The 22,022-nt window shown below is 44.2% G+C and overlaps 1 protein-coding gene across 7 annotated transcripts in view; it reads right to left on the reverse strand.

Moving 5' to 3' along the window:
• Positions 1-22,022, reverse strand: part of OSBPL5 (oxysterol binding protein like 5) — a 145,069-nt gene that overhangs the window by 1,933 nt on the left and 121,114 nt on the right. For all 7 annotated transcript variants that reach the window (XM_032984930.2, XM_042785323.1, XM_042785324.1 and 4 more), the window contains 13 exons: positions 20,801-21,020; positions 17,243-17,427; positions 15,758-15,839; positions 15,049-15,147; positions 13,401-13,497; positions 12,365-12,463; positions 11,025-11,122; positions 8,876-8,965; positions 5,953-6,089; positions 3,109-3,294; positions 2,447-2,585; positions 1,153-1,270; positions 424-526 (listed from right to left, as the gene is read on the reverse strand). In XM_032984930.2, the coding sequence (XP_032840821.1) occupies positions 424-526; positions 1,153-1,270; positions 2,447-2,585; positions 3,109-3,294; positions 5,953-6,089; positions 8,876-8,965; positions 11,025-11,122; positions 12,365-12,463; positions 13,401-13,497; positions 15,049-15,147; positions 15,758-15,839; positions 17,243-17,427; positions 20,801-21,020 (1,653 nt within the window). The remainder of the gene's footprint in view (positions 1-423; positions 527-1,152; positions 1,271-2,446; positions 2,586-3,108; positions 3,295-5,952; positions 6,090-8,875; positions 8,966-11,024; positions 11,123-12,364; positions 12,464-13,400; positions 13,498-15,048; positions 15,148-15,757; positions 15,840-17,242; positions 17,428-20,800; positions 21,021-22,022) is intronic.

The following is a 22,022-nucleotide window of genomic DNA, read 5'->3' on the forward strand; positions in this document are numbered from 1 at the left end:
CACCGGTTTTCAGACCACACGCCTGCAGCTCTGCAGCAAACTGAGCCAATTCATAACATACTTGATGATAAGGGAGACCCCACACCTTCTGGCCAAGCAGAGATTTGTTCATAGCCAGGACCTGGCCCAGCTCCTCCCAGCTTCTGCAGCGGTTTTGCAGTTGGGACGGCCAAGAGATGCTTAATGTGCCGAGGTGATGCTTTCCGCCCCATAAAGAGAGTCTTAAGAGGAAGAGATTTCCTCCCTGTTTCAAGCAGGGGGTGGGTGTGCCTTTCCGGTGTGTTAATAGGTTACCTATTAAAGCAGCTGTTAACTGAACCCCTGCAGCTTATAAGGACGCTTCAAAGGCCACGGTGGAGGCATTAAATGCCACAGGTTACTTTTAGCCCATTAAAATCATTGATTTGATGAGAAAATGGTTACCTGTGTATGTCCTGTTGGGCTCTCTGTAAGGATAACACGGCTGAATGAATTTCCTTCAGGTGATTCATTTCTTTCCCACACTGAGCGCACAGGCTTTCAAACCCTGCAGCAAGGTATTAAAGGACATTATGTTTTGCATCACCATCTCTGGTGGCAGTGATGAAACACAAACCAGGTTCACCCAGCAGGTAGCTGGATGTGATCAATTTGTCACAGCTGGGGGGACACTTTCAGGAGAAAATGGGGGGAGAAGGAGATGGGATGGAATCTTCCGCCCTGAAGACCCAGGTTAATGGAACGGGTCCTGTGACACTGACCTGGGGCCCCTTCTTGGCTCTCGGGAAACAATTTTTGCAGCATGCTCCCCAGCTGAGAGAAGGTGAATGGAGTGCTCACACCTGCCCCCATTTCTGAAACATTTAAGGCCACCTCCAACAAAGGCTGAGAAAAGGAATGAGGAAAGAAGCCTGTTTCCAGTCTGTTGACTGGAATATCAGAGTGCCTTTCCAACACATTTGTGCCAGGAGTTGGGAAGCCCTTATTGGCATGGATAGCATAAGGCAAAAAGAGAAGTAGTACAGATGGAGAACAGAAGAGCAGAATATTCTCTGTGTTTGCTTGTGGGCCCACAGTATTAATTGGGCCAGGAAACGTTCCAGGGCTGGCTCAGAGAATAAGGTACGGAGGGGAGAACATCAAAGCCCAACCCAGTGATACCCAAATACTTGCCATCGTCATCAGAGAGCTCCTGCACCGACTCTGGCGTTGAACAGCTGCTCTCTGTATTCTGGCTGTGGTTGGACGGCTGATCACTGGTTTTGCGGCGCCTGCAGTCTTTGGCAGACCTCTGGATAAAACAGGGATTAAATGAGACTCAGTCACCATCAAGCTGAAGACTCTTGTGTTTGACTCCGAACAAAGTAATTCGGGGTTGCGGGGGAATATCTGTGAGATTGCAAAGTTTGACTGCTTTTGCAGCAACTCCTAGTGCTCGGACTCCTGGCAGCTAATTAAGGCTATTACACGTGTCCCATACAGAAGCATTTCCTCAAATGATAACATCCTTAAGACACCCATCCAAATTATTCTTGTTGTAGCTTGAACTGACACGTACAGTGATAAATTTTAGAGTTCTTCTGCTGAGTTGCATACCCACCAACCAGATACATGAGAGAAAGGATGAAAAAAATAAAAATTTAGAATCAAATTTCCCAGGGAAGATTTTTCAGAAGGTGCCTGAAGGATGTAAACATCACAGTATTTTTATGCCTAATTTCTTGATGCATTTTGGAAAGTTTCTCTCTACCTCTCAGATGGGTAAATCAAACACATTGATTCAAACTTCTCACTGGAGGGTCTGAAAAGAAGTTACGAACCTCAACTTTGTCACTGTTTCAGAGACATTCACATTTGGGGTATTATAAAAGAAAAGTCTATGTACCTAGTAAGAGACGAGTTCTTCAGTGTAATAAGGGCTGTAACTAGCTAGTACAGCAGTCTACATTTACAAAGCATTTTAGGAATGACATATATCACTCCAAAGATGAATGCAATGAAACAAGAAAGTATCATCCCTGTTTAAGGGAGAGGATGGAGAGAGGTTTCTTGTCTTGTCTGAGAGTTAGTAAGTGGTAAAGGCAGATGACAAAGATGGAAACCAAAGTTGTGGGATCTGTTACGTACTGCAAAACCTTGCTCGCAGCCTCACTATGAGAAGTTTTCTGCTTTGGAAACATGAAACAGTGAAGTTCAGCTTAGCTTAGCCATGTGCAAAAGCCAGTATAAGAGTCACTGTCACTAACACCACGTGGAAGAAAAATACCAAAACATAAGTATGTCAACCAAGAATTATAATTATTTGGAATTAATGATGGTATAATATTGCAGGTTTACAGTCGTAAGCTATATTTACCCAAAACCAACCTTCCAGCCTATGCTGTGCTTACATGAAAATGCTTCAGAAAAGGCCTGTGTATCTAAACAATCATAAAGAATATTATATTCCCCAAAACAGGCTTTTTACCTTGTGCCGCGTAATTTGATTGTTTATGCATGTTGTTTTGTGGTTTGACATCCTTGTAGATAAGTGTCTTTCCATGGTCTGAAGTATCCCATTCTTCTCAAACTGGGCAATGTCATTCAAAGGATCCCAGGGTCTTAAACTTTTGAGACCAAAGGAAAAAACATTAGAAAAGCAAGAATCGTGCACCAGGCATGTCAAGAACAATGCGCTAATTCCACATGCATCAGGGCAGGCATTCACTCCTGACAGTAACCAGAGCTTCCACAAATGCAGTGTGAGCAGTAACAGACACTTCCCTCTGCATTCACCGCTCCTAGCAATCAGTGACGGGGACTCAGTCTCCAGAGGCTTCACCTTTCTTGCCAGGGGAGGAGAGCACAGTTACCAACTCTGCACACACGGTGTAGAAAATCTCTGCTAAATGATTCCACACGTGATTGCAGCAATAGCTGTAGATTTTCCACTGCCAAGCCCTCATTTCCAGCTATTTCCAATTAGCATCAGGAATATGAATTCTAATAATGACGTGGAACTCAGAAAGAGCAAGCCCAGGGCATAGCTTGGGGAATGGCAGGACCCAAATTACAGGTCTGTAACCTTGCTTATATCCCTGAGGACTCGAGCAGTGCGGCCTGTTCGTAACCCCCAACCCCACCACTCACTCCTCGTATTTGTAGTGCCATTCGTTAGTTGTGGCATCGTGCTGGAAGAGCAGTGGTTTCCACTCTGTGCCGTTCTCCCTCCGCTCCCTGGCAGCGTTCCTCTGCTCCTCTTCCAGTACAAATTTTTCCTGTGTTGCCTTGTGTTGATCGCCTTTGGTTATTGCACTGGTAACGTGCTGCCACAGCCTAGAAATAAACAGGGAAGCAAGTTAAACCACCTTAAAACCAACAATGTGTTTTGCCAGCTGGAACATTAGAGCAGACACTTTCCTAGTCTGTTGATGCTCCAGAGGAAGTGTAACAGGATTGCTCAGCCTCAGTTTTGGCTTGTAAATTAGTTGTAAGAATGGCAACACTGAATGCTGTATACAGTGATCGACTGAAGAGCAGGGGAACCCTCCCTTAGATAACATCACCTACAGTATTCATTAAAACCTTCAGTGCTGTCCATGTGAGTTACAAGACAGTTTTGCTCAATTCATCAAGGTCAGTGGCCTCTTTAGAGATGACTGATGTATAACGGAGAATCTGGTATCTTCCCTACCCTTTCAAGCATTTATGTTTAGGAGCCTTTGTGTTAATGTCTATCCCTGATACAAAGGCTTTATATTTAAAGTTTAGAAGTGTTGGAAATTGAATTCATGTGCATGGCTTGCAGCTGCACATGCAGTGTCATACTTCTATATAGGATTAGCATCCAGATCTGTAGGAAGCTGATTCAATCTGCAAGAAACGGACACGTATGTACTCGTGCTCACAAATTGCAAACACGAGCACAGGCTTTCACTCGCACTTGTTTTCAGCTGCCAAAAGATACATGATCTGTCACATGATGTCTCACTGAGCCTCTGCCTGGAGGAGAGGATCTGCCTTTTACAAGAGAAAAATTATTACCTTTTTTTTTTTTTTTTTTACTATAGCAAAGCTGAGATAGGCCTCTCCACAGTTTCTAGCACTCTGATCTTCATTTCAGATTGGAAATACTTCTGAGAATAGCAGCTAGCTCTCCCAAAACATTACTGAGTGGTTTAGCAGTTAGAATAGGCTCTTAGAGATCCAGGCTGTTCCAGCATTCCCAGCTCCACAAAACACCAGTTCTCCATTTAGAAGATGAATACATTACTGCATTTAATTTGGAGCTTGCTGTGAAGCTCTTGATTTAAAAGGGATACTGATGCTTTCATTATATTTCTATCACCATATGTTAACACAACACTTCCAGAAAAGCAGCCTCGTAAATAATTAACTGAAGGCAGAGTAACACTTTCCTGTCCTTTTTGACACGTCACTCCCATTTTCCTGTGTATGAATCTCTTCTCAAAGAAACAAAAGAAGGAAACTCAATTCAGATTCAAAGTGATGGGGGTGGGGGAGGGAGGAGTGAAAATAAAGGCTGAGAAAATACTGTGGTGGCCTAAAGAGTCAGTCCTAAGGAATGCAGTGGTGTAAAGAGCGAGTCCTCTAATTCTAACCCCAGAGGGACACACACAAAATTGTCTGACAAGGGCAAATTGCTCCATCAAGAGCTGTATGTGTCAGACAATCAGACCCTCTGTGGTGAGATGCATAATGGTACAAGCTTCAGAGACTCTCCAGTCTTTGTGAAAATAAGTGATTTTCAGCACTGCAGGAAAGCCTAAGCAATTCAGGCAGAATATAACCTGGATTAGATGGTAATTTATTCGTGCAACTGTCATCATAATAAGGAGCTCGGTGGAATGTCTGTTATGAGATCTCTAGAATTTTTCCTGTTGTCTCCATTCCTTGGATGCATGCATTGTTATTAGTCTCTGGTGTAGCAAACAGAGTCAGCTCTGGCAGTACCCTGGTAAACACAGAAATGGAGATTCTTTGTCCACAAGATCGAGGTTTCTCTTCTCCATTAAAAGAATCTTCTTCAGAAGATTAACAGAGAAATGCACTACAGTCTGCTCTGCGACAACAGCATTTGCACAACTGTAAGTTACAAATACAGGCTATTGCCTGTAACGTCCACTGCTGTCCAGAACAAACTAAATGTTCATGTGGTTTTATTTTCATGCAATTTCTTTCTTTACCCATAGAAAGCGGCCAGTGTAATGCAGAGCCAGGCAGCAAACTGCATGTGCTGGCTCGGGATGTTAGCTGGTACTGGCTAACTGTGCTGCTGAGATGGCAGGGCTAGTTGGTTCGAAGCCAATGCCACATGATGTTGCTCTAGCTGCTCTTGCTCAAGAACTGGCTCGGGGATGCTCATTGCATCAGGTAGTCATTCCTTCCATTTCCTAAATCATGTGCCAGGACTATATTTTTAGGTAATCTAGATTACCCTAAAACAACTGGTGCAGACTTCATTGGAGATCTCAGCTGAGATTATAACGCAGGGTTAAACATCGCTTAATTACAGTCTCTCATAAAATCCTGTTATGTGGTTCAAACTACTGCTCTGCTCCTGCCAGGACTTTCCACATGATTCCTGCATCTAGTTTAGGAGCCCGTGGTTGAAACAGCTCTTCTTAACAAGACATCCAACCTCAGATTGACATCTTGCCCTTCCATAAAATACTCCAGCAGTTACAGAAACTCTGTTTGTGATCTCTGGAGTTCAGGAAGTGTTGTTATTTCAGCAGACAAAATGTAGCCTCCACTATTTCTCAGCCCAGCTCCCTGGTTATTTCAGAGCTGTACTTCACTGAGATACTCCTGAGTCAATAGACTGGAAAAAAACAGGTAAATGGCTGGGTAATGTGTGCAGGCAAAGTGGGTCCCTGCCTTTTCAGGACTGTGCTGAGGAACTGGAGCCTTCTGCTCAGAGCCCTGCTTCCAGCGGGGAAGCAGCAGCGAGACATTCCCCGGGCTCCTTACCTCTCCGACTCAAAGTCCGTCTGCTCCTCAAACAGCACAATATGGCGCTTCAGTCTCTGCCTTCGTACTTCACTGGTCGGGTTCCAGAACATTTCTGTGTTCCCATTTTTCAACTCATTTATATGCACTTCCCCATCCTGAGAAGAAAAATTAAGTGAAAAGGTTAATGACAATGAAAAACACAAGGCAGGAAATAATCCTGACAAATGGAAGCTGCTTCCGGGCGATCAGGGATAGAGCTTGGTTAGAAGCTTTCTTTCCTCCTCTATCCCATTAAATCTCACCGAACATTTCTGGAAATTTTCTAAAATGACTGAAGTGAGGCATTCCTGGAAACACTGGCTGAATTAATCACGGGACCTGGTCCCTTTTGTTAGTCTTGTCCCCAGACAGAGGTACCCACAGAAGCCCAAAGATGCTGCTCTTTCCCCACTGTTCCTCCCAGGTACCACCCAGCACAAATAAACAAGATCCCTATCTCCTTTTCCAGTCTTTCTGTTCTTCCTCAATGCTGAAATCTCACTCAGAGCCTATTGAAATTGCGTTCTGTCTAGAAAGGAGAGCTAAAGCTGAGATATTCTTTCACCCTTTTTTTTTTTTTTTTTTTTTTTCTCAGTGTGGCCAGGTTTTTCTAATATTGTTCCTGAATATCATTTTAGCACTTCAAAATTCCATGGGTCTTTCATCCTTATTCCTTGCCAATTTACTTGGTGACCAGCTATTAAGCAGCACTTCTCTGATCTGGGGCTGGCTAAACAGTAGTGCTGTGTCCCGGCCTAAGCCGCTTCCCAGCCTTGCTCACAGCCGCAGCAATGCCATGGAGCCAGACCGGGCAGTCTGCAGGGCATATAGTGAACAGCAGGACACTGACTGCAAGTGGAATGAATCAGACAATTACAGCTGCTGGACAGTAGGTGCACTGGTGCCGTTCAGCCGCCTGGATGTGGTATGAGTATCATACAAACCTTACTTTGGTCATGGCTATTGGCTTTGCCTGTCGCTGCCTAATTTCTTTGCGTCCCAGCTGCTGAATTTCTTCCCCTGCCACAGTCCCTTGATGCATGTCTCAGAGTCCACTTCCCACACCTTCAGCTGTGAAACGCCTTCAACCCTAAGGGACTCTCATCCCTCCTCAAAATCTCCCTCAGGATTTCCTCTGCCATGTCCTGAGGTGCCAGTTCCAAAACAGATCTCAGGTCCCCAAGAATCCTCCAGCTATGGATGGGAGGAGGCAGGCAGGCACTATCAAACACTACTACGTGCGTCTCTACGGGGCATATACACAACTCCTCAGCTGCTGCTTTGATCCTGGGGCTGAGAAGCACTGGGATTTGCTTCCTTCCTTTATTCACATTGGTTTTCAGGTCCTGAGGCAGAGAATTAGCCTTTCAGCTGCACGGGTTTCTGTCAGGAAACCGGACTGTGCCAGAGAAAAGCCTGCAGAGCTCAGGAGGGCAGGCCAATACTCTCAGCAGGGTGGAAAGCGAACAAACAACGTCCCTACTGCTGCACAGCAGCTATTCTATCCACAGCATGCAACTGCAAACAGCGGCTTATGAAGCCACCCTTTCAAAGCCATTTAACTTCTTTTATACATCATTCTAATTTTGTGCACCGCAAACAACCAGCACAAAGAACAAGGGAGGAATAAATTATTTTCAGGCTGATAAAACCCAAACACAGAAGGCTGGAGGCTGAGCAGCAGGCAGCCATGTGGCTCGGTGCCCCCAGGGAGCCACTCGATTACATGCTCCCACGGATGGTGTTCGTAGAACCCAGTGCACACAAAGTATTCCACGGCCCAGCACAACCCACAATTGCCATGGCTCATCCTGCAGGGAAGGTTGCTCGGAATGGAAATGCAACCTCAGGCACGGGGAGCCACTCTCCTTGTATATTCTCAGAAAGGGCAAATCTCCCAATTTCAAAATGGTCATTAGCCTTTTATGTAAAAAGACAGATTGCCTGAGAGGAGGAGCCCAGTACCAAAGGCTGTGGTTAGGACCTTGCTATAGGAAGGGCTTTATGGAGGCACATTTCACCTGACCTACTTTAAATACCTCCTTTAGGATGAGACAAATCTTGTCTCAGAAGTGGCAATTCCTATGGACTAGAAAGGGAGCACAGGTCAGTTATAATGAAGATGTCAATGTCTAAATGCAGCTGAGATGAATACCTAAATGTTCAGCCCAAATCCAGGGCTCACTGCTTTTGCCTTGGATAGCAGGAGCTCCTTACCAAAACTCTACACTACATCCTTCACCATGCAACTTCATTCTTGCTGGATTTTGCCTTAAGGATGCCTCTGAGTGGTCCACTTGTGGATACTAGGTGTGCAAAGGTGCTAGCTGTTCTGCTGACTGTTCTGAGCTGCCCATACAGATAGACCCTCACCGAATCTATGGCTCTGTCCTTCACCGCAGGAACAGAGGAATAACCACCTTCTACCATACAGGTTTGCTGTGAAAATGATGAATTTAAAACCCTGTGATATTCTTCCCTGATACTGCTGTAGCTGGGGAAGCACTGAACACAACAAGAAAAAAGGAAGCCTCATGATTTTTGCAACCACATGTAAGACACACCATGTCTCCCGCCATCGGTGCTTGTCCTAAGCCCGGGACCCTAAATGCAGAGTCACTGGCTTTGACAGAAACCCTCCTCGCTGTTCCCAGCTCTGGCCCAGGCTCTGGGAGTGCAAGTGTTACTCGTGCTGCAGGTGGATGGCACTACGGAAGCGTAAATGACCTTGAGAGGTGTGGCCGGAAAGCTCTGCTTGCCTGGGGACGGCGGGAAGAGGCAGGACACGGGACCCCGCAGCCCCTGCTCCAACACGGGAGCCTGCCAAGGGCTGCCAGCGCTCCCACGCACCCTGCTGCCACGCGCAATTAAACTGTCAGCAACTTCGATTATCGTCTGTTACCCAGTGTCCACTGAGACTTGCTAACACTTCTTCTCCTGATTTAATCTTCCCAGAGATTTGATTAATGCTTGTGCTGCCACCGAAGAAGGGCTGTCAGGAGAGAATAGAAATAGAAAATACGATCAGTCTAGTGAGAACTGGAAGGGAATCAAACACAGTGATGCAGCAGGAGGGAAGGAAAGTGCAACTCGCCTGATTTCCACTATTTCTGGGGAAAGGCAGAACAAACTCTAACGTGGATTTTGACTGTCAGTCATTGTGCCCTCCTCCCCTTGTTTGCAATACCAAAACCACTGTAGGAGCTGCAGGAAGGGACATAAGCCTTCAGGTACATTAACATTCAGCAGTGTTAGGCCTCGCCTCCATTGCAGATACATTTTTTGTCAGCTAGACATTGGGATAAGTGTATGCAGGCAAGTCCCTCCCATTGTCCAGAATCACGGTAGTTTGCAGGCTTGTACTTGCAGCCTTGTCCAAAGAAAAGGAGCAGCACTAATGCAGTTGGTGACTTTTCCTGCTTATGGGACAGCAACAGCAGTGTGGCACTGCTGATAGCTGCATCTGTGTGAAGTCTCCAGTGTGAAGAAGCTCTTGTCAGCAGCAAACAAAAAAATGAAAAAGGGTATTTCCAGAGTCAAGGAAAAGATTCTCAGAACAATGGAAAATTCCCCTCACCTCCTCCCTGCCAAACACAGGAAACAGCAGCGAGAGAGGGACCAGCTCTTTCATTCATACCACCCAACATTTCTTCAGACATTTTAGCAGCTACTTTCCAATAACATTTGTGCAGATGAGTATTTTTTTTAAATAACAATATAAAACCAAATTTCCCACAACACCCATGGAAAAAGAAATCACGAGTATCTCAAGAGTCCATGTATGCAATCCAGCAGAGAATTGGTACATATCCAAATTAATAACAAAGTTATGGGGCTCACTTTTAACTTCTCATAATTCTACTAAAAAAGGTAGCTAAGAAATATTCAGAGCACATAATTAAGCCACAGGGACCTTTCTGAGTCATGTTTGGACTAAGCAAATTTTTTTCAAGTCAGAAAAGAACGGTCTGCATTTTAAGATCTGAAGTGTTTGTAGGTTTGAGACAACGCTGACCAAAGACAGGGAAATACTCCGTTGACCTCGACACAGTACGTCAGGCCTGTGGGAAGAACAGGCTTTAAAGACAAGTGTATGCAAACACGAAGGAAGTACATGGGGAAACAGTTCACTTTGTAGGGGCAAATAAAGTCAGAAAATTATTTTTACCCCCAGAAACATGCAGTCTGCAAAAGACTCCTCTAACTCCAGTAATCTCTCACATTTATGTTGGCTAAGGCTGTAACCCTAAAGTCCTGCAGGCTCTCAGTTCTCCATCTTTCATTTTATGTCCAGGCAAGAAAATATTTGTTGGAACAGAAGAGAAATGGGTGCTCCTTAAAAAGCAAGTTCACTGTCCAAGAAAAGTTACAGGCCATCACTTTCCCTCCCATATTTTAACACATGTAACTACAGGAATGCTCAACAATTTCTCCATTTTATCTGTATACCATAAATTTGCATCAGCAGGCTTTCTAGGTGAGTCAACAGCTACATGAACAAGTTAGTACAAGGCAATGACAGTGCAGCTTGTCAGTGTGACAGCCATTCAAAATTATCTGCCTGAAAATGGGCTCTTAGCCTACCGTCAAGGCAAGGTGCTGTAGCCTTGAGAAACACAAGGGACAGTTCATTGTAATGTCTGCAAGGTAAGAGCATGTATGTGATGGCTACTGGAGAGCTGCATTGAAGATCCACATCTTAACTTGCCTCAATGTAGTTTGTACACCTCGTATTTTGCAAGCAAAAGTAATTGTGTGCCTTCCTGAACAGAAGCCACACTGCCATTGCCAAACATTCAGAACAGTCTGTCCAGTAGCCAGCTGGCTGGCAGTGAACAAGTCATGTGTAAAATTCAGGCTTCCTGGGTTCAAATCAAGCTGCACCAGGCAAAACTGACTGCAGGATGATGCCTCCTCTCTGGGTAGGCCACTCCGTGGTGCACACATTCATTGCTGGTACATAAATGAACTGGTGTGTAAGGTCAAACCTTGCCTGGAGCACAGGGGCAAGCCTGAGACCCATTCAAAATGGTGGCCTCAATGTCTCTTACCTTGAGCTTGAATTCCAGTTCTGCCCTGTGGTTAGTTTTCTCACAGTCGATGGTAACTTTCCCTCCAAGCTCCATTGTCATGGTACCGTATAAAAGTCCTGAAAGGGAAAAAAGAAACATAAGAGAGGCTCTAATGGAAGCAATCTGCTTTCTCAACTCAAATTGGCTCTCGCTGACATGCTGTGAAATTCACTACTTGGCTTAAAGTTTTGAAAAGACAGAAAACAAAGTTTCCAGGAAATGGCTCTTTACTATAAGCATGGAGAATCCTCCCCTGAGTCCATATTCATCATTTATTACACCAGTTGGGAAATAGCTTGACTCACAGGTGCTGACAGTGCATCTGTGGCAAGCTGAAAGTGGGAAAGGAAAAATAAGGAAAGTTGTGCCCAGCAACTTCATTTATACTAGTGCTTAAACAGACCCAGTCACTTCTCATCAGGGTGGACGGGGCAGAGAGGAGCTGTAACGGGATTCAGCAGGATCTGGGAGACTAGCAGTCATGTAGGGAACTCCTTTATACATGCTTACCATTTTCTGAAAAGGTCATGTGCAGAAAAAGAAAAATTGACAGGGAAAAGATTTATGCACAGGAACAGTTCACAGAGGGGGTGATTTACAGAAGTTACTGTTTTCAGGTAGCTAGACCCTTCATAGATATTAACTTAGAGGTCAACATGTTGAAATAAAAAATATTCAAAAAACAAAATTGGATCAAACTGCTTCGGGAGTAATTTTATCCCTGTGGTTGAAATGCCACTGATGCTTACCACCCTAAGGAGAAATGCAAAGTTACAGCAGTATGCCCTGGCCTCAGTGCACATTCAGCTCGACAGAGCAAAGCCACGCGGTATCAGCCTCTGTGAGGCAGCTCATACACTGAGGAATATCATGGTTAGAGTAACAAAGAAATCAGAAGAGAAGTCAGGAATTTCCTTTCTTCTCGAAAAAACAGAAAATGTATTAAACAATTTCAGTGTTAACATTAGAAAAACCTTTTCCCCTCAGAAACTCAGAAATGTACTACTATTCCTTCCATCTTCATTTTATCTGCAGTGCATATATGCAGTAGTTTTTTGTTTTTACATAGTGTCAAAACTAACTTAGATGGGCCTAATTCTGTTCTCAGCTCTGCACAGACAAATCAAAAAGACTTCAGTGAGGATTACCAGTCTTCTGCTGAGCACTATGACTCGTGTGGAGCAACTGCTCCCTGGAATTACCAGTCCCTGTGGTGTGAGGTATTCGAGAGGAAGAAGAGAGCCAGTGCAAAGTTAGTCAGTAAGATATCATTATATTATTCTTTCTGTGTGCCTCCTATTTGAACAGTCATAACTTACCTTTACAGTGGGCGTATGGCATAGTAATTATATAATCTTCCCCCCTGTTTAGAAACATAAGCTTTGCTTTCCCATCCAACAGTGCAGAAAGTGAGTTACCTAGAATTTAAAAGAACAATTACATATATATTAAAAATGCACATTATACTTGGTCATTCATCCTACTCTAGAAAAACATTTGCATTTAAATGTAGGTTACTAATGAAAACAGAAATATGAAATGCTAATAATTCAGGACCCTGCAAATCATTTACTGTTGGAGGCAGGCAGGTCTAATATACTCTGCTGTAGGGCTCATTTGCTCTGGCATTTAGCCCCTCCTGCAGAAAGGGCAGTAGATTAAACGTCATTAGTAGGATGCAGAAAGCAGTTCCAGTGCTTAGTTTTTCAGGTCTTTCTATTCTCACAACTTTCTGATTGTGTATGATCCCAAATACCAAAATTGCCAGAAGGACAGCAATGACTATTTACAAGTGTTTCAGCAAATATGTGTACCGGGGGATAGTACTCAAGAGGCGTTTGTATAAACAAAAAAGCTATTTCAAAGAGCAACACTGTTTCAGGGCCTGCAGTTGTGCTGTCTCCCTTGCGATTAAAAGACTGGAGGACATTTTGAAGCTCTAGGGTTCAACTCAGAAATCTGGGAGCTAAATGGTTACATTTATATAGAAACTTTTGCAAAAGTCAGCTGGATGATCAGATAGCTATAAAATGACTCATCTATTAGTATATGCAAAGTAGCCTGACAACCAATTGCCTACACATTGTCATGAACCTCTGCTTTCTGAAAACCAAGTTTTTAAAGCTCTCAGTTTTTCAGATTTTTTTTTTTCTTAACATCAGTGCGATCTCCTACTGAAATGGTGGAAATGGGGAAAACCCAGGCGAGCCAAGACAAGGAATTAGGGTGTCCTGATGGTAGATGTCTTAAGCATCGCTTTGTTCTTAACTCCCAACACGCTCAGGAATGATTGAGAAACAAACCAAAACCGATGCCACGATGTTACCTGGAAGGTGCCCAGGCTTAATGCCTTACCATAAAACTTAGACCTAGCTAGAATGCTGCCAGTAATGCAGAATCCGTCCTTCCTATTGCTGACATGAAAAGCTGACACTGGCGGATGATGGGAGACCTAGAAGAAAAACAGGTCAGGGTCATTTACAGCAGTCTCTACAGGCTAAGCTGAGCAGAGGGCGTGTACACAACCTCACAAGGTGTTACACATGATCTGGGGAAAGTGCAAGACAAAGGCCACAGGACTGAGCAGAGTCCTCTAAGACCCATCTGTACCATTAACCTCAGTGTTAAAGGAGGGAACATTATATTGAGACCATTATATATGAGAACATTATAGACGTAAACTTTCTCCCCCACTCCATATTTCCTTGTCCCTATGCATTGGAGTTCACTTCAGGCCAACAGGCACACTGTCAGATTTTCAACACAATAAATGACAGTGCAGAACTTTGTGGCAGCATTTGAACAACCTCCATAAAATGGATGCTGAAATAAAATAAAATTGAAAAAAAATTCTTTGATTAAATAGGAAAAAAAATGTATGTGAAACAGGGACTTCCTGGACCGAAGTCCACATGGTCTTCAGATCCCTTTATTAACACTGTAAACCTCAAACGAAATTTTGTCAGACAAGTTTACTTGCGAGCTCTGCCTTTCATGTATCCCCAGAGACATAGTGATAGGCCCTCAATTTACTCCTATTAAAATCATTACAGAAAGTTTAGAAATAAAGGAAGGTAGGATTTGGTTATATGCTTTATGCCCCTTTTGACAGAGGCAACACAAACCACAACAATGTTTTATTAATAATAAGAAAACAGCAGGGCAGAAGGCCATGGAAAAGGTCTTTGTTGAAGAGGTGTGCTGGTTTTGGCTGGGGTGGAGTTAATTTTCTCCACAGTAGCTAGTATGGGGCTGTGGTTGGGATTTGTGCTGGAAACAGTGGTGAGAACACCGGGATGGTCTCGTTGCTGCTGAGCCGGCTCACACAGAGCCGAGGCCTTTCCTGCTCCTCACCCCACCCCAGCAGCGAGTGTTTGGGGGGCACGAGGAGCTGGGGGGGCACGGCGGGGACACCCCAGGCCGTACGGTGCCGTGCTCAGGGTCCAGGGCTGGGGGAGGAAGGAGGAAGGGGGGGACGTTCGCAGCAACGGCGTTTGTCTGCCCCAGTCACCGTTAGGCGTGCTGGAGCCCGGCTGGGCTGGGGAGGGCTGAGCCTGCCTGCCACGGCGAGAGGGGAAGGGATCCCTTCTGCTGCTTTGCTTGTGTGCACGGCTTTTGCTTTACCTGTCGAGCTGTCTTAATCTCAACCCATGAGTTTTCTCATTTTCACCCTTCCGATTCTCTCCCCCATCTCACTGGGGGGAGTGAGCGAGCAGCTGCGTGGGGCTGAGCTGCCGGCTGGGGTTAAACCACAACAAGAGGCTAATGTTATATACGGGACACCCGCTTTTATAATGTTATGTGCCTGCCAAAGCACATGGTAATCTTTATAAATCTGAAGAGAAAAAAGATCAGCAGGTAGGTTACCCCATTTCCCATTCTGGATTTTTACACAAAACTCAAATTTCCTCTCCCAGGGTGAGTTGTGGAGTGTGTTCCCATGCATGGAGGCGCAAGCAGGCTGCTTCTTGTAACCCCTGAGCATCCAAATAAAGCAACTTACCTGCTCTGCTATGTAAAATGTGTGACTGTTCGTCTGAGGGTGAAACCAACAGCAGCGAAATGTCTCTCCCAGAATAGGGTTGTATGGCTTTTTTATTCCCTGAAAAGCAAAGCAATCAAAACCTGCTACAAATGAAGATTTGCAATCCAACTTTACAGAGATGGCCACAAAATTCTCCCTGATGTCTTAAACAAAGCCAATCACAAGAATCAAAAGTGAAGAGCTGGTTACATGTATCCTCCTAAACTAATCTTTCCATCTGAGCCATGGATTCATCTGCTATTCTTGCCAACTTAATCTTCTGCCTGATCAAAGCTTTAGAAGATGATAAAACTTTATTATTTAAACTACTATATGCAGCAGATGCATACTGATGTGGAAACATGGCACGATGGTACTAATAGGCCTGGAGAGAGATAAAAGTCCTGCTTTCAGCCAAGGGAAAAATCTGGCATCTGAGGACACATTACTTGCTGACGACCAGCTTTGCCTTCTAACTGTCCAGTGCAAAAGCTCTGAGATGGTCAACACTATTTTGCACTCAATATATACCCTGAGACCAAATGCAGCTTCAGTTTTAAACATAATGGTCAAAGTCTTCTGAACAATAGAAGAAGTAAAGTGTCAAAGGAAAGGCAGTAAAGAAATACACAGCCATAGCAGAAGATTGCAATGCCTGTTACAACCCCAATTTCATGCATTCTTTTACCTTTGGCTTCTTATAGAAGCCGGACAGATACCACCTCAAAACTTGCTTCATTCGACTGTATGGATCATCTTCAAGGACAGCCCTGCAGGACAGAACATAAAATGGCCTTTACACTGTTCACACATGACATTCACTGGGCACCAGTATGATAACATTAATTTCAATAGTTTTTCCCCAGTACCAAAGGCAAGTAACTTCTGTGCTGCTACCCGTGAAAAAGGTAGTTGCCAGCAGAAATTTTTTTTTTTTTCATAATGTACATCACACAACACACACATAAAGTCTTAAAAAGTGGCACCCATTCCCCTGCACTCCTGCAAAAAGCCTAATAAAACTTCTGGAGTGTATCAGGTTTGATTGGACATTCAAGAATGTTAATGTGGGACTGCCACTCTCGCTAGCATTAAGTACAGTGTGAGTCATAAAAGCAATAATACCTATGCCACCAAAATCAATGACGATTCTATTTTTCTCTCTTTTTCTTTGTTTCCCTCTTCCTTAAAAGATCTTTAAAGCTGATGTGCTACATGGCCTTTTTCAGGACTTTGAGATTTTATACAATAATTTAGGTTGGAAGGGACTTCTCAAGGTCATCTCGTCCAAGCCCTCCACACTCAAAGTGGGAAGTGAACATAAACAGTAGAGTTCCTGGTATTTCTAACCATTTAGTCAGATTTTAAAATCAACCTGGAGAAGTTATTGCAAAATCAATTTAGAAGGAACATCTATACCACAAAGAGGTTTATTTGACAAAACCTCCAAACTTAGATCTCAGCACTGAGGAGAACCATTCCTTAACTTCAGATGTTACAAATACCACCACCAAGTCTTGAAAATACCACGATTCTAAAATTACCCAGAGGCAGTGGAATAAACATGAGTAACTAGTGCTGTTATTTGAATATTGCACACACTGGTTTTAAAATACACCAGGCATATCTCATTGAGAAGGCTGGGCCTATCCAGAAGCATAACATTTTCTATTTTCTACTTTGCTGCTCCCAGCAGGTCTCTCTCATCAATGGTGTTAAAAGATGTTTCTTATTCATTTATCAACCAACACAATTATATTGCTTTTGGGGCCAGAAGTGCTTGACAATCCTCTTTGCTCTCTGTCCCACTCCCCTCCGTACACACGTACACCAGAAGGTGGCACAGCTCTGCTGCAAGATGCTCAAAGGCGTGAGCTGAATCCTCATCAGTTCCAGCCAATGTTGGCAAACATGTGCATGTGCAAAGGTAGCTTTGTCTGGAGTTTAACTGCTTTCCTTGCTTCCCTGCCCCTCCCTGGCAGCAGCCCATCTTTAAAAGGTCACTGCAGCTGGCGCCTGGCTTGATTTATGTTGAATCCAGTGACCTAGGTATTATTTGGGAGCCTTTCAAGGACACGAACACACCCCAGCCAGCACCGAGCTAATTCTGTAACACATTTTCACAAGTATAAGAAAAAATGCCCGGGCTGGGCATGCTCTGCACGCTGCTTACTGGGAGAGCAGGTCAGCATGGTAGTAGTAATCCGAGAGCTTGTTTAGGAACGAGCGAGGCTCCAGGATGAAGGTGGGCAGCACCACCCGTGACAGGTCCATGCCAGGCCGCAGCTGCTTCAGCAGGATCCACATCAGGCTCTTATTCTCCTCAGAGACAGTTTCTGTTTGAGACGATTCACCTGTCTACGATGGGAAAAGAGAAGTTCAGGGCAGAAACAGGAAAGTCATTTCTTGTGGGTGCATTTACTGGGAGGGTCCAAGCTCCCCCAGTCATACCTGGCTCTGGCACAAGAGTGAATACTCAGCTACACCACCACAAAGAGACACCACCTCTGTCTCAGGGGAAGTGAATCCCCAAAGCACTAAAGGGAGCAGTACGGAAAGGCCTGAGCTTCTGTGAGGGCTGGCATGAGGCAGGGAGCACACCTCTGCTATGCTCCTCTCTGAGCCACTACCTCAGGGCTGCGATGGGCCAACCTGGACCAACATAAACCAACTGCAGTCCCTCAGGAGGTGTGGACATGCCCAAGGCTGTTCCAGCATCACTACGGACTGGTGGGACGCGTACAAAAGCCCCTCTCAGTCCCATTCTCAGCAAATGAGAGACTGCAAGATTTACTATTACGCATGTAGAAAAATTTAAGAGATAAATGAGAAATCAACAAAGAATGCAAGCAGTCCTCCAAGTTCAAAATAAGACAAACTGGTAGTGTAAGTACAGCAAAGGCCCCACTGCCAGGCGATGTGCACAAACACTACACCCCGCCGCTGCACAGTGCCCTTTGCAACAGGAGTGCAGACAACTGTAAAAAAGCCAGGGATTATGTTGTGGCTTCAGCTATAACTTTTTAGTTCCTAGGCATTCAATAGTCCTACGTGACATATAACATGGAGGAATGGGCCTTTCAAGCCACTGGAGAATGAAAATTAAAGTAACTTTTCAGACATGGATGTTATTTTAATGCAGATTTTTACTATTTTTTGTCTAACATCCATTCTAGGCATCAGAATTTAACAATGAAAGAGAATATTTATACTTGGGCTTTCTATTATTTATAGGCAAGAGACTTCTATCAGAAAAAGGGCACAGATCCATTCTGGAATGGACTTTGGTTTAGGAGAGGACACAAAGCATATCCCAACAGGATTTGCAAATGCTGTAAACCACTAAGCATTCATTTTCACCACACGAGCATTCCCAGTGCCACCTTTTTGGCTCCCAATCAGCCCTTTTATAGTCCTGCAGAAACACACCAAAACTGGTTTGTAAGCTGGGGGGAATTTCAGATTGAGGAACAGCAAAGCTCTTTTCATTTCATTGCTTTTCCATTATCATACCATTCCTCTTGTGTCAGTCTGATGCAATACACAGCTTGAACCTCCAAGAAGAAATGGAAACCATTAAAGAATGTAATACCACAGCTTCAGCTAGGGCTTCAATATGTATGGGTCTGTCAGAACTTTCATTATTTATCCAGATTCTCAATGCATGTGTATTGGCAATATAAATTAATGCCATGTTGAAATTGCTGTATGAAGTGTTACTCAGAGTGAATCACTGCAGAGGGGATGGATGGATGAAGAGGGAAGGAGGGAGGAGGTGCAGGAGGACGAGAACAACTTCAAGCCACTTCTGGTTTGCTTTCTTCTCAAACACATCATCCTCTATAACCCTTTTTATAACTTGCTATAACTACAAAACTTTTCAAAAATGGGGTATTTGTTATCAATCTACCTACTGAAGAGGTAGGTGTCTTCTTTATATTCTAGACCAACTTCTGCAAACTCAAAGTCCTTCTGACACCCGTCTCTCTCTTCACATTCCTACTGCAAACAAGGCAAAGCTGGGACATCCACCCACACAGACACACAAGCACCCACCTTTTAAATGCCTACGGATGCCCATACGTATATGCACACCTTCCAAATGAGCCTTCAAAGCCAAGCTGAGGATTTAAGGGTGATGGTTTGCATCTGTGACCTTTGTCCTGCCAAATCTAAACTGAAGGGCAGCAGTTGCAGTTTAAGATGACAATTAATGTTATTAATTGGCAGGTGTTTACCTTGATACATCTCAGCCCGTTGCTGATAGCACACTATGTCATTGCATACAACCCACTTGTCCTTATGTTACTGTCACCAGTGGGATAAGACTCAACAGCTAGTCCTATCTGTGTCTCAGGTGATGACAGCCCCATCTCTTGGCCAACAACAGAAATCTAATACAGCATCTAACAGCCGAGGCTGCATGGCAACTCTTTTTGAAAGCCCACTGGGTGTCACCTCTGCCAGAGCAGCCACACTGTGGCCAGCCTTATTTTATGCTACACAAAATGTCACTCTCTACAGCAGAAATTGAGTCCTTTCCATGTGGTTTGTACTGCATATTTTTTTATTTTAATGTAAAACTGCAGAGATCTCTCTCACACACCCACATACACACATCAGTGCTGCCTGTAAGGCTCCTTGAAGCACCAAAGTATCAGCCTGCCCTACCAATACTTCTGGGACAAGTTTGTCAAGGGGCAAAAGGTCATTTCAGAATAAACACCTGATAGAAATTAAGTTTCCCTTAATTTTGCTGTTGCTTAGTTCCTCAGTTAAGTTCTAAATCCCCTGCTTGGACCCAGCTACCATTTGCTGTGTGTCTAGGGTGGGATTTGAGGGGAGAGATGCATAAAAGGGGAGTTGGGCTCTTTTTGTGTCTGCAGGCAACAGTTCTGTTTGCAAGCACAATTTCTACAGCAGGGGCTTGCACCTCACCCCTGACATCTGAAACGGCAGCAAATACACACAGGAAAAAAGCAGCTTTCTAGCAAAGCAGTTTTCTATGAAGCACCAACAAGACTTCAGCTTCCTTGCTTGAAGCAATAGGAAGTGCCCAGAGCCCTCCTGGCGCTGGAGCAGAGCTCCTCCGCTGCCTGCCTGGGCTGATTCTCACCCAGCCCACTCGGCTCCCCCAGCTCTCTACCACTGACTTCCTCAGGGGTGTCACAGTGACATCCAGCTAATAAAGGCTCTTACACAGAACAGACACGCATCCTCCTGCTGTTAAATGACATGAGAAATGGCTTTCCTACAAGAAACTGTCATTTAGGAATCAAGTGGCTCAAACGCTCCATTAGGACACACAGAAAGGATGTTCCATACATAATGAAGAAAGGAAAGTGTCATATTTTCTATCACGCAAGGACTGAGCATCTAATTGGCCAGGACACACGCCCAGAATAGTAATTCCCCCTCCCGCTGGCTCCACAAAGCACTGTGCCAATGCTATGCGGCTCTTTAATGCAATAACTGGTTAAAGCAATCACTGGTGCTGGAAGCATGCCAAAGCACAGTAGCGGAGCTGCTGTTCATAATGCATAATTATTAGAGCACATGGTAATTCCACATAATTTAGCAGAAAGCTGTGCACTGCTTTATCTGTAAAACATTGGAGCTCACATAGCTGGTTCTTAACTGCCATGCATCTAAAAGGCTGAATGACAATACTACGAACTGAGACATTTTAACAGAAACAGCCAGTGATTAAAATAATTTTTTTTCCTTTTACCTCCCCAAATTCCTCATAGATCTGTTCAATGTAAGTCGTCCCTTTCCTTCCTGAAGAGACCTCTCCATGGATTTCTGACTGATCGCTCTCGCTTTCATTTGTCTTCCGGCTGTTCTCATGAGTTTCATTCTCTGACTCTTCTACGTTGTCTCTCTCGGACTTGTCCGAAAAAGCGTCATTTTCCAAATGGTGGTGGTTCTCCAGGGCTGATTCATTCAAACTGCAACACACAGTTCATTACTTGCTTCCATTTGATTTACAAAGCCAGATTATTTAAGACCTCTTAGATAAAGTAAAAACACCCTCCAGGACACAAAATAGGGTGTGCAGTCCAGGAGAGTGTAAGACATTGACCTCCTGAATACCACGATTTTTATCACAAAAACAGTGAGACATTTTCCATCAAAATTCTCCCTTCCAAACTGCACTTTGCAAAATCTGCCACAGAGCTCCACTTACCCATCCTTATGCAGAATTGCCGCTGGCTCCGGATGGGAGCCCACATGCTGGAGGGATACAGAGCACACACTAACAACTGTACACTGCTGATTAGAGAACTGAAGTGTCAATCAGGAGAGATTTTTCCCTTTACAGAAACAAATCAGTGGATTGTAGCATATTGGCAAAAGATGACATTATGAGATGGATTTTCTTTTTAGTACTAGTGTTACTTTATTTCAACAGATGGTGGTCCTAAGTCAGCCTAGAGAAGGCAAATTTAAAAATCACTAGAATCAAGTATTTTCACACACATGCGCGCACACACACACACACACACACAGACTAACCTGGGGAATGTGCTTCCCCCAGACAAAGTTGTGTGGAAGAACTCAGCTGAAAACATGGACTGGACAATTGCATGTAAGAACACCCAGATGATAACAGCATCCAAGGGAAAGTGTGCATGGTGAAGCAAGCTTCATGCTCAGTGATCCAGGCTTTAGAGAATGAGGAGAAAGCCAAAAATTCTCTCCCAAGTAGCTTATAGCATCTCCCTCTGAAAAAGCAGATGCAGTTCATACGACAGATGGCAAACGTGATTAGATGGGCCAGAGGTCAGACACTGAAAAGTATTCACCAAATGCCTGTTTTTCCAAGTGATATTTAGCATGAGAGTCAGTTTTCCCTATTTTTGCACACCCATCACCTATTTCATGGCCTAGCCTAGCTCTCAGGTGCTGACCTTCTCACTTTGACCTTCCTCGGAAAATTTCTTACCCAA

The sequence above is a fragment of the Tyto alba genome, unplaced genomic scaffold (assembly GCF_018691265.1).
Source record: "Tyto alba isolate M040663 unplaced genomic scaffold, T.alba_DEE_v4.0 Super-Scaffold_8, whole genome shotgun sequence".
NCBI classification, from domain to species: Eukaryota; Metazoa; Chordata; class Aves; order Strigiformes; family Tytonidae; genus Tyto; species Tyto alba.